Below are 12875 nucleotides of genomic sequence, written 5' to 3'. Positions count from 1 at the left end.
CCATGTACATTATCTCGACACTCGCTTAAGAGTGATTGTTGAGCTCAATACTTTGTATAAAAAGCTAATACAAGTGTGATTAAAAAAACAAAACAAAAAAAATATTACACAATCAGTTGATTAATTTAAGCACTGTCACTTCGGATTTATTCTCATAGAAAACATTTCATGCCGAAAGAGATAAGGAGGCTTTGAAGTTGTCCTTTGGCAAGACTTAATACAGTGAAAACCACTCTGTACAGTCCTTTGTCAAACTCATTGGAAGGGTTAACAGGTTTTAGAAACAATGGTTCAGTCTACTACTTTGAGCTGGAGGCAAGGAAGCACTTACGAGAAAGCCTGGTTGCATGTTAACACTCCCCTAAATTGAGGCGCATTTGGAATTATCGCAAGGTAAGGTATAAGCAGGTTGACATCCATATTTTCAATTCGCAGCCTCGAGAGCCATGCTGCAAGAAGAAAAAAAGTCTTCTTTGCGAATTGCTCCATCCATTTGGATTCCCTGTCCGATTGAATCACAGGGAAGGAGCCTGGAGCAGACCATGTAGAGCAAGAGGCCTGAACAACCAGACTCTCTGGGGTAGGAGGTTTCGAGAAAAACCCCAGATCTCCAGGCACCACTCTGTACCTTCATGCTACAGATCTATTCACAGCAGGTGACGACACAGGCTTCCTCCAAAGCTCTAACATGGGCTCCGTAAGAGCATTGTTGAATGGAAGCAAAGGATCCTCAGAAGTTGAAGAAGGGCGCAGGACCTCCGTTAAAATGTTGGTCTTAATCTCTGCAGCACGCAATGTAAGATCTTAAAAGTTTGCCGCCTTTCTAAATCACCGTGTGAAAGGAGGCAGCCTCCTCCGTGAACTCCCCTAATTAAGACAAGTCCCATTCTGGGGAAGTGTCAAGCCCACTGGCCGAATCCAGCCCTTGATCTTCTCCCAAAGGCTCCACAATCTCCCCCTCCTCCAACAACTGCCTTTGGTACTCTTCTTCTAAGAGTCTCAAGGCCTTTCTGCGTGACCTCAGCCTAGCCTCTAACCTCGGTGTCGACAGAATTGGCTGACGTCGACGACACTGGCTTCAACACTCGACACGGAACAGGTTGGCTTTGGTTGAATCCATTACTCAGATCTGGCACTGGAGAGGACCCCAACGGCGTCGACTGACGAGACGATGAAATCGGCACCGTAGGTCTGGAAGGCGACATCATGGGAACAACAGGGCCTCAAGGAGATGTCATCGGCGCCGGTCCGGCACCCTCAGCCAGATAGAATGGCATGAATAGTGGCACCTTGTATGGAGCAGGGGAGCCCACAAAAATGCAAATGGACCCGTGGGACCAGCCGGTGCACCAGCAGGGACCATAGCATTGAATGTCGAGAACATGGCATTAAAAAAAATGCCACAAGATACGGGAAGGCAGGATACCGCTGATCTCCATGTTGCACCTGTGCTTGCTGAACATCGGAATCATGAGCAGCAGGTGAAAAATCGAGGATTGTCTGGAGGTGCCACTACCTTGAAGACTGATGGCACTGGAGAAGCCTTAGGGCTCCAAGGTTGTGGAGTCACCAGACTCACCTCCCACGTCGCTGTTGAGATGGAGCCCTTTATCTTGACCGGCTCCAAGCCGAACAACGCAGAGAGTCATGACTACACCGTTTAGGTGTCTAAGTATGGGAAGAGGATCTATGATGGCTCTTATGCCCCTTTTTCATCTTGGCCAAAGAGTTTGGCCTCTTTCCTTCAGAGCCTTAGGATTCATGCTCTGGCAGGAGACACTCCAACGTCATGCTCAGACACCAAAGGCAACCGTCATGAAGGTCAGTAACCGACATGCAACCCCGCGCACTAAACATGGCTTGAATCCAGACTTCCTAGGAGGAGACATTTTAACTAGAAAGTGTATAGAAAATAGCAACAAGATGGAACACCTCCAACAGTAGCGAGAGCTAGGGGAAAACCATTAGCGTCGAAGGCACGGAAAAAAGGGAACTGACGTCAGCGAGGACCTCTTATTGGCACAGTGACGTCAGACAGACAGTCACATGGAGCCGTGCAATTGTGACGTCGTCGATGTGGAGAGCTAGGAAGAAGATTTTCCATTGGATGCTGGCGCATGGGTGAATTCATAAGGTGAGGAATCTACAGGTAGTTGTATCAATCAGAAAGAGGATACTGAATATAGAAAGATCTGTGCCCAACATTTACAAGTACAGCCTACACACAGTTCAGAAAAGCAATGCACACTAGGCAAAGATCAATCTACAAGTGGTACTGCTGGGTTGATTCTGAGCATGGTACTCTGCACAAATCAGTGTCCCCACACAGTCTAGAAAGCTCACCTCTGGATTTTACTAGGGTAGCGTAGATTTCCATGATCAAATGCAAAATGCTGCATAGCTCTTAATAGCTGGCACAGAGGGGTACCTTGTGGTATGCTCTTAATTACATAGTAGATTAACAAGAACAAATTGCAAGCACAAGGTCTCAGTACATATTGTCTTACCTGGAGTCTTGGATGGAGTTTTACTTGAGCTCTGTGACCGGTTGACTGTTTTCATGGGTGAAACTGTACTTGTGTTCATCGAGGTGGAGACGATGCTGGTAGAACAGCTGCTACTGCTGCCCTCCTTGGCCTTGCGCTGCCATCGGGCAACAGCAGTGCCGGTGACAATGGGGGCATCCAGCTTCAGGATACTATTGAGGTCATTTTCAAACACAAACTGTGCCATGATTCGAGTGTGTTGACTGTAAGGAAAGAAATCGTCATGTGTAAGTACAGATAAGGTCAACTCCCAGCACAATTAAGATCAATGAGGGAAAGACTATAGTTACTGGGTCTAGAAGCATTTTACAGTATTGCAGGGGTTAAGCCATGCTTCAGCTTCATAAGACAATAAGAGATGTGTTAAAGTGGCAAGCAAGCTACAGTCTACCCAAATAGAAGCCAAAAGGTGCTTTATGCAAGAAATACATAACTCACATTGCATTTTCTCAAACACAATCTGTTCTAGCTACTACTACACTTGTAACGGATCCCCTACACCTATTTTGCCAATTTTAGTGCAGCTCTCGTCACAATATATAATTTCAGCTCCTTTTAAACAATGTATACATTTCTGGTACACATGAAGGTTGTGTGCAACAAAAGTTCTTCACTACCACTCACCAGTGGCTGTTCAGTATATGGCATGCCATGAACGACACCTCAAACGCCTGTCCTTCACGACCCATAGTGTGAATTTACATCCAGCAAAGCTCCACATGCCAAATCCTGATGCTAGTCTGGAGCCACTCACAAACCATCTCTGCAAGATACTGGCCAGGACCTGAATTGCACCAACCCACCACCTACCTTCCCATATTCCTGTATGGCCTATCTAATAGGAACGACAGTCTTCGCTAAAGCTGCAGAATAACCTATACATTCCCATTTGTGGCCCAGAGGAGCATGATTTCCCATTTCTTAAACAGTTATCTTTTGTCTCACAGAACAGGTAACATCCTGGGACAGCCCAGACCAGTGGAAAATCTTACTCAAAGGGTGAAGGAAATTAAACCCATGTGAAAACATCCTGAGGAAATCAAGGTACATTAACCTTACATTTGTCAATTTCTTAGATAGCTTAGCCCAGGTCAGTCTCCATTCCAAGGTACTCAAAGAGCTACTCGGTATGCTGTGTTTGTACTAATTTTGGGCCTAAACTGGACCCCCAAAATAGAATTATCAGCACATTGGTGTCCAAATGGGTCCTACACGTCTAGGGGAAATAGGGTAAAAGACGCCTATGTAACCTCATTTGCAACCATGTTCAGCAATTACCGAAAATCGCTAAATACAAAAAATATTACTACAAATAAGAAGCCAACCGCGACCCAATAAGAGGCCAACAGCTTAACTCGGGAAAACACTACATAAGGCCCAAATATGAGGGGACTACCTGTGGTATGAAGGGAACTAGACTTCACAACAGTCAAGTCACAGACCATTTGCTCACTTTAGCGCCCTCAACTCATCTTTGCCAGCTGGAGACCGGAGTCTCAAATACAGCTGGCTCAGCTCACCCACACTTAGACCAAGGAAATGCCCTGTGTTGTCCTGCACCAACACTAGACTAGACACTCACTGTGGTATTAGCAGCCAGCACTCAACTACACTACCTTCACTACAGCCCTGCTCAGAATAGAAGCTTCCTCAAGGCACCAGACTCTGTCCATCCCAACAAAGATGGAAAAACACCAACATAAAAAACGGATTTCAATATTAGATGGAGACTAACTCTACTCTATCCACGACAATCCCAAAATTAGAGGACCATGCAGGAGTCTATGCTCTGCATCCTCACACAAGCGCTACATAAACCAAATACATGTCTTGTGCTGACAAGAGCATGCAGAATTCATTAGAGCAACTGCATGGATAAACTAGGGTGTAGTCTGTGCCCAGTAAGCCCTGTCCAGGGGACCATAGAATAGGGCTGTCATCACCACAAAGGTTACTTCTTGAACCCCAAAATCTGAACATCCAAGTAGATACTATAGCCATTAGCTGCTAACTCTACCACCAACCTCTGCTGCAACTTGTCAACCCTACAGATTTCCTTTTTCCTTCAGTGCTTTTAGGAAACATCACTTCTTCAGGTGCTTTGAAGCCGTGAACACCTAATCACTGTTTTACTGGTTGCCTTTACAATGACTATAGAAGCCAGTGTATCCTTTATACAACGATACCAAGCAGCTCGTTCTCTGCTTCCAGTTCGCCTTTCAACAGCATTTTCAATTTGCCACAATAACACTCCAGTCTACTCCAACACCAAATGCACCACAATATTGTAGGAAGCTGGGTCTTTATATAGTGGACCACAATGAGGTGGGTATTTTTAGAGTTTGCAAAAGTTGACCGTACAATTTCAGATGCAACAAATTTATCCTATGGAGGAAGAACAAACACTGCATACAGGTATAGTACAGAGACTTGCGGGACCAATCTCCTGGACTTATGGTTGGTATGGGGCAAGGTCCAAGGCCACATCAACAGGTCACCTCGGACAGCATTGGGGCAGCTGGGTGCAGTTCAGCGCCTGGTGCCCCCTTGTAAGTCTATAAGGATTGGTCCAGTCACAAAGTTGCTGCAGGGGTGGACTGACGTCCAGTTTGGGTGAACCACCATGGGGGTTCAAAACTTGCAATGCTCTGGGACGTAGGGACACAAGTGGTCCTGCTCCCCTCGGTCCAGGGCATCTGGATACAGAGGTGGTTTGGACTGTCAGGTTTACATTCACTGGGGGCGGTCATAGTGGAGGGGGCATACAGGAATAGGCTGAAGGTGTGGACCGGGGGGAGGGGTCCAGTCTGGCTGAGCCAACAAGTGGGCTCAGGTCTCAAGCTTGGGGGATGCAGGGACACCAGTGGTCATCTTCTCCTCCGTATGGGGTGCCCAGGTGCAGAGGACTGTTGGGTCTCCATCCTAGGCAATTGCTGTGAAAGGTGGAAGAAGGAGGTAATAGAACCAGGCTGCAGACACCACCTGGAAATCCACAGAGGGCAAGATTGGGTGGGCTTTGCCTCTGGAGGGCCTGGGAACCACATTCACACCGTTGAACTTCAGCTCAGGCTAGGATGCTCTGGTGCTGTCCAGCATCAGATTTTGATGGTCCATGCCCTCACAGTTCTTCCTTTGGGTGCCCTCAGATGCAAGAAAGCAGCTCCTTTTCTCCAAGGGAGTTCTTTGCCGATTTGCAAAGCACTGGCAGCTCACGTTTCTTGCAGGCTGCAGCAGCAGGACAGGTCAGTTGTTCCTTAAGGGTCAGGTGCAGTTGGCAGACTAGCAGGGCTGGCTCCAAGTCTGTTGTGCTCCTCGGTTCTCAGGTTCAGCAGGCTTCTTGTCCACTCCTTGTGTGTCCAGTGAAGATCTGAGGTCCTGGCATCAGGGAGTCCAATAAATATTCAATTTAGGAGGTGTTAGGGAGTGAAGGGTAGTAGCCAATGGGCTACTTACCCTTGGGGTCACTACACCCCCTAGATGACCTCTTTCTCTGAGGAGTGGCCATCACACTGTCAATTCTCAATTCCACCACCCAGAAGATGGTGGAATTTCTATGGCGGTGTTCATCCTAGAGGTGTGTCCACCCCGGAAATGAGGGTGGGTGGGGGGTGGTTAAGGCATTTCCCCTGAGGAAGGCTATATCTGCATACTTTAAGGCAGTGGGCTTCTGCCTTGGAATTCAGATTTGCAGGTCATCCTGTTGGATGGGGTATGTTCACACCTGCCAGAGCAGCCTGTTTCTGACCTCCAGAGAGGAAAGACTCTCACCCTGAGGTGGTGGGGGTGCAGAATCTCATCTGTTGGTGGCAGACCGGCTAGAACTAGTCAGTGAGCCCACCAGCAGTTGGTAGGTTTTGAAGGGCCACCTCTAAGGTGCCTTCTGGGTGCCTGTATGAATAAATCCATCACTGGAATCAGTGAGGGTTTAATAATACGAGATGTTTGATACCAAACACCTGTGCATTTAGTGAAGCGTCATGCAGCTGGGGAATAGCACATGCATTTAGAATGGCTTACCTGTACTCTTACTATGTCTAGGGCTCAAAGACACAGCAGGGGAATATCTGCTTTTGCAGATACGTCCACACAATATAATGCACCCTGCCTTAGGGCTATAAGGCCTGCTGTAGAGGTGACTTACAAATATTACAGACCGTGTTTAGGGGACATTTCACAGAGGCTGAAATCTTGAAGGTCAGATGCTACTAGCGCTATGGCCTTGTTCTTAGATCGGAGGTGTCTGATGGGACAATAGTGACTAAGCTTTCTATGAAGATACGTTGAGCCTTAACCCACCATCAACTTACGCATGAGATTGCATAGTTTGAAAATAGAGTGTTTCCTGACAGGCAAACAGTGAAAGGCTACTAGGATGGGGGCAGAAAGAGTACCTGCAGGGAGATTGCACACCAGACAAGGAGCAGTATTCTGCACCACCTCTAGGTTAGACAACAGCGATTCATTGGCCACCCCGCGTTTTACCCAACTGACACCACCTTTTTTTTGCCACACCCCAACAGCTCAACAAGATCGTGACTCCAAATTTTCCATCCACGTGCGATTCATTCAATTAGTGCACCACAAGGACTTAGTGCCATCCAATTTATGTGCACACTTGAGGATTGAAAACCATTCCCATTAAAGCACCCTGCTCGTTTCCAATCCCTATATTTCAGCAAGTGTTTTGATTGCCAAAAATGGAATGATGTGGTAGAATGTTGGCGTGTGGTGTCAGAGCAAGCTGGAAGATCTGTACAGCTGGATAAAGTGGCCTTAAAAGGTCTTACTTCCTGTTGTAATGTGAGGACCGAATGTGAAATAAAGAAATGACTTTCTACCTCAATCACTCTATATCCCTGGGGATATCATATGCCTTCAGTTCACCTCGCACTACCTATTAGCACTGTAGACCACTGAATTATGCACCTCAAAGCCCTAGGACTGGTGAGTGTCTACTTAATTTTATCTGTAGCTTGTACCGCAAGCCCTTACGTAATCCAACAGATTGCATGTGGGGCATTTTATACTATGCACCATGACCCTTAAGAACATAACTACAAGCCCTTCCCCTGACCATCACCAACCCATGCAAGGCAATAACGAAAAGTACACCTGTGCTCAAAGATTCAATTTGACAGCTGCAATTTTGGATAGGGAGACTAATGTCTCATTACTCCATATTCTTTGGCTGAATTTCGCAGCTGGAAGTTTACTTGTTGATTATTGACACATTCTCACAGAAGAGTTTTTTTTCACAGCGTCGGTACTGTCAACTACACAGCAGTAGGAGGCTGGACTGGCTTGTAGTGAGTACCAAGGGGTACTTGCCCTTTGCACCAGGCCCAGTTATCCCTTATTAGTGTATAGGGTGTCTAGCAGCTTAGGCTGATAGATAATGGTAGCTTAGCAGAGCAGCTTAGGCTGAACTAGGAGACGAGTGAAGCTCCTACAGTACCACTTAGTGTCATATGCACAATATCATAAGAAAACACAATACACAGTTATACTAAAAATAAAGGTACTTTATTTTTATGACAATATGCCAAAGTATCTTAGAGTGTACCCTCAGTGAGAGGATAGGAAATATACACAAGATATATATACACAATAGCAAAAATATGCAGTATAGTCTTAGAAAACAGTGCAAACAATGTATAGTTACAATAGGATGCAATGGGGAAACATAGGGATAGGGGCAACACAAACCATATACTCCAGAAGTGGAATGCGAACCACGAATGGACCCCAAACCTATGTGACCTTGTAGAGGGTCGCTGGGACTATCAGAAAATAGTGAGAGTTAGCAAAATAACCCTCCCCAAGCCCCTGAAAAGTGAGTGCAAAGTGCACTAAAGTTCCCCTAAGGACAAAAGAGTCGTGTTAGAGGAATAATGCAGGAAAGACACAAACCAGCAATGCAACAACTGTGGATTTCCAATCTGGGGTACCTGTGGAACAAGGGGACCAAGTCCAAAAGTCACAAGCAAGTCGGAGATGGGCAGATGCCCAGGAAATGCCAGCTGCGGGTGCAAAGAAGCTTCGACTGGACAGAAGCTGAGGTTTCTGCAGGAACGAAAAGGGCTAGAGACTTCCCCTTTGGTGGACGGATCCCTCTCGCCTTGGAGAGTCGTGCAGAAGTGTTTTCCCGCCGGAAGGACGCCAACAAGCCTTGCTACACGCAAATCGTGCGTTTGGCGTTTTTGGACGCTGCTGGGGCCCAGGAGGTCGCAAATTGGACCTGCAGAGAGAGGGGACGTCGAGCAAGACAAAGAGCCCTCACTGAAGCAGGTAGCACCCGGAGAAGTGCCAGAAACAGGCACTACGAGGATGCGTGAAACGGTGCTCGCCGAAGTTGCACAAAGGAGTCCCACGTCGCCGGAGACCAACTTAGAAAGTCGTGCAATGCAGGTTAGAGTGCCGTGGACCCAGGCTTGGCTGTGCACGAAGGATTTCCGCCGGAAGTGCACAGGGGCCGGAGTAGCTGCAAAGTCGCGGTTCCCAGCAATGCAGCCCAGCGAGGTGAGGCAAGGACTTATCTCCACCAAACTTGGGCTGAAGAGTCACTGGACTGTGGGGGTCACTTGGACAGCGTCGCTGGATTCGAGGGACCTCGCTCGTCGTGCTGAGAGGAGACCCAAGGGACCGGTAATGCAGCTTTTTGGTGCCTGCGGTTGCAGGGGGAAGATTCCGTCGACCCACGGGAGATTTCTTCGGAGCTTCTGGTGCAGAGAGGAGGCAGACTACCCCCACAGCATGCACAAGCAGGAAAACAGTCGAGAAGGCGGCAGGATCAGCGTTACAGAGTTGCAGTAGTCGTCTTTGCTACTATGTTGCAGGTTTGCAGGCTTCCAGCGCGGTCAGCGGTCGATTCCTTATCAGAAGGTGAAGAGGGAGATGCAGAGGAACTCGGCTGAGCTCATGCATTCGTTATCAAAAGTTTCCCCAGAGACAGAGACCCTAAATAGCCAGAAAAGAGGGTTTGGCTACCTAGGAGAGAGGATAGGCTACTAACACCTGAAGGAGCCTATCAGCAGGAGTCTCTGACGTCACCTGGTGGCACTGGCCACTCAGAGCAGTCCAGTGTGCCAGCAGCACCTCTGTTTCCAAGATGGCAGAGGTCTGGAGCACACTGGAGGAGCTCTGGACACCTCCCAGGGGAGGTGCAGGTCAGGGGAGTGGTCACTCCCCTTTCCTTTGTCCAGTTTCGCGCCAGAGCAGGGGCTAAGGGGTCCCTGAACCGGTGTAGACTGGCTTATGCAGAATTGGGCACATCTGTGCCCAAGAAAGCATTTCCAGAGGCTGGGGGAGGCTACTCCTCCCCTGCCTTCACACCATTTTCCAAAGGGAGAGGGTGTCACACCCTCTCTCAGAGGAAGTTCTTTGTTCTGCCATCCTGGGCCAGGCCTGGCTGGACCCCAGGAGGGCAGATGCCTGTCTGAGGGGTTGGCAGCAGCAGCAGCTGCAGTGAAACCCCAGGAAGGACAGTTTGGCAGTACCAGGGTCTGTGCTACAGACCACTGGGACCATGGGATTGTGCCAACTATGCCAGGATGGCATAGAGGGGGCAATTCCATGATCATAGACATATTACATGGCCATATTCGGAGTTACCATTGTGAAGCTACATATAGGTAGTGACCTATATGTAGTGCACGCGTGTAATGGTGTCCCCGCACTCACAAAGTTCAGGGAATTGGCTCTGAACAATGTGGGGGCACCTTGTCTAGTGCCAGGGTGCCCTCACACTTATTAACTTTGCACCTAACCTTTACCAGGTAAAGGTTAGACATATAGGTGACTTATAAGTTACTTAAGTGCAGTGTAAAATGGCTGTGAAATAACGTGGATGTTATTTCACTCAGGCTGCAGTGGCAGGCCTGTGTAAGAATTGTCAGAGCTCCCTATGGGGGGCAAAAGAAATGCTGCAGCCCATAGGGATCTCCTGGAACCCCAATACCCTGGGTACCTCAGTACCATATACTAGGGAATTATAAGGGTGTTCCAGTGAGCCAATGTAAATTGGTAAAAATGGTCACTAGCCTGTCAGTGACAATTTGGAAGTAATGAGAGAGCATAACCACTGAGGTTCTGGTTAGCAGAGCCTCAGTGAGACAGTTAGGCACCACACAGGGAACATATACCTGCACACCTATGAGCACTGGGGCCCTGTGTGACAGGGTCCCAGTGACACATACATATAGGCCACAAACCTATGAGCACTGGGGTCCTGACCAGCAGGATCCCAGTGACACATAACAACCATACTGAAAACATAGTGTTTTCACTATGAGCACTGGGGCCTGGCTATCAGGATCCCAGTGAGACAGTGAAAACAGTGACAAACACCCTGACATACACTCACAAACAGGCCAAAAGTGGGGGTAACAAGGCTAGAAAGAGGCTACCTTCTCACAACAGCCTACTCATTAAACCTCACATTGATGTCATTCAAGTCCATGGGATGTATTTTGTCTGCACAGAGGGTGAAAAAGACCAAAGGTCAGACACTCCTATGATGAGAGACAAGTAAAGTGCCAAACTTGTTCTCATCACAATTCAGGAAGCTTAGCACGTGTGGAAAAACGATTTGCATTCTAATCCCTTTACCATCTACTGGAGGAAGCCTCGACTGCTAGCTATTGCAATATTTGAGACAATTCTAGATGAACAACTGTGGTCACTAAATGGAATTAAAAGGCACAGTGGGTAAGTTTTAACCATGGAACTAGGATACTTGACATCTCATCTGTTTTACTACTACAGCTAATTATGCTGAAATAAATAATTGAATCTAATGACTGGCAGGGCCCAAAAACAGTGGCGTTTGCATTGAAAGGGCAAGACATGGGACTTGCCGGCATAATCACTGGTACCGCCCAGCTGTGGTCTAATGGACAAGTCGGAAATACAGAATCAAGAAATTCAAGCTTCCCATTTGGCCAAATTGCGTGCTCTTGGCAATCACTTTTTGAACTTATTCCTCTACTCCGCTTTGGCAGAATTGGAGTATTTGGGATAACTTGAAGAGCTGCTAGTACGCACGTTACTAAAAAATGGACTGGATAACTACTGTGGATGGGACCAGTACCCAGTATCATGGCATATTCACCAAAATTCAGCTAAACGTATACCCTTGGCTGCGAGAGGCTGTATGCTGCATAGTATGGGCTACCACTTACCTCCTAGACCCTGGGAAAAATTACACTTTATATACCCCTGTCAACCCAGTTGACTATGTGACAGCACTGAGGAGACTGGCTTTATAGAAGAAATGAACCATGGCGTATTAATAGAACAAGTCCTGGCACTTGCTAACAGGACAGGCCGTTTCTAGGCCAGTGGGTGGATTTGCCTCACAGCTGAAGTTGTGGCAGAACCTTATTTTCAGGACCCCCGCCCTGTGTGCTGCAGCTCCTCCCACCCATCGACGGGTGGGTCAGAGGATTTCACAGCCACCTAGGGCTGAACCGTGAAAGCGGCTTGACCTGGGAGAGGTTGGACCTACTGGCAGGGAACCGAATGCCATGCAATAAGCGCCCTGCAGAGCCTGTGCAAACAAAGGGACAGGAGAACGGAGTGCACGGCCAAGCCATGAAATGTGGGGCGGTTGGACACCCCGAGATCATGGACCGCCTCTCCCCGACCTCAACGAGTACAACCCGGCCGAGCTTCAGGAGGGGGCACGGTCACACACGACCAACACCACCCCCACCCGGGCCCTCGGTGCAGACAATGAGGGGAACCAGAAGCTACCCCCACGCCCCTCAAAGGCTCCTCCCACGGGCTCCTCGCCCTGTGCCACCTTCCTGGTGGTGTTCCCCGCACCCCCTGGTGGGGGCGCCCACCACCGCTGCAGCCCCCACACCCCACCGCGCACCTCCTCACCTCCCGGTCCAACACAGACCTACCCTCACTCGCGGTCAGTTTTCAAACGGGCCTCCGCGCGCATGCGCACTTTTAAATGTCTGCCTCCGGCCGTTCCCATTGGCGCACTTGAAAAGAAACCGAGGCGCACCCGTTACCATGGTGAGAGGGGGACGCCAGGGGGAGCTTGAACATAGAAGAAGGACTGAGGGACGCTAGATTCCATGGAAGAAAGACTATGTGCACGCCGAGGGAAAGGGAGAGGAAAGAGAGACTGACAGGCCCGACAACGATGCTTCAGTAACAAAAGCGAACATTTCTAGCACTGGCAGAGCCTGGCTCTTAGAAGCACTTATTCGGCCTGTTCGTGATGTATAATGCATTCAGTAAAAAAAAAAACTGTTTTGAACGGTCTAGTACATAAAATACTTTTTACCCATCCATGGTTCACTTTTTCTACTTTAT

The 12875-nt window shown here is 48.3% G+C and overlaps 1 protein-coding gene across 3 annotated transcripts in view; it reads right to left on the bottom strand.

The window, feature by feature from the left end:
- The window catches only part of CDC20 (cell division cycle 20), a 32336-nt gene extending 19810 nt beyond the window's left edge, over nt 1–12526 (bottom strand). The window contains exons 1-2 of one of the 3 annotated variants that reach the window (XM_069227792.1): nt 12455–12526; nt 2508–2749 (exon numbers count right to left, since the gene is read on the bottom strand). In XM_069227792.1, coding sequence (XP_069083893.1) covers nt 2508–2733 — 226 coding nt within the window. In that variant the 5' untranslated portion in view covers nt 2734–2749; nt 12455–12526. Of the gene's footprint in view, nt 1–2507; nt 2750–12423 lie in introns of all 3 variants that reach the window. The other 2 variants (XM_069227795.1, XM_069227796.1) reach the window with 2 other exon arrangements.
- Nucleotides 12527–12875: the final 349 nt, after the last annotated feature.

This window comes from Pleurodeles waltl, chromosome 4_1 (assembly GCF_031143425.1).
Source record: "Pleurodeles waltl isolate 20211129_DDA chromosome 4_1, aPleWal1.hap1.20221129, whole genome shotgun sequence".
Taxonomy (NCBI): domain Eukaryota; kingdom Metazoa; phylum Chordata; class Amphibia; order Caudata; family Salamandridae; genus Pleurodeles; species Pleurodeles waltl.
This window is presented reverse-complemented; position numbering and strand designations above follow the sequence as displayed.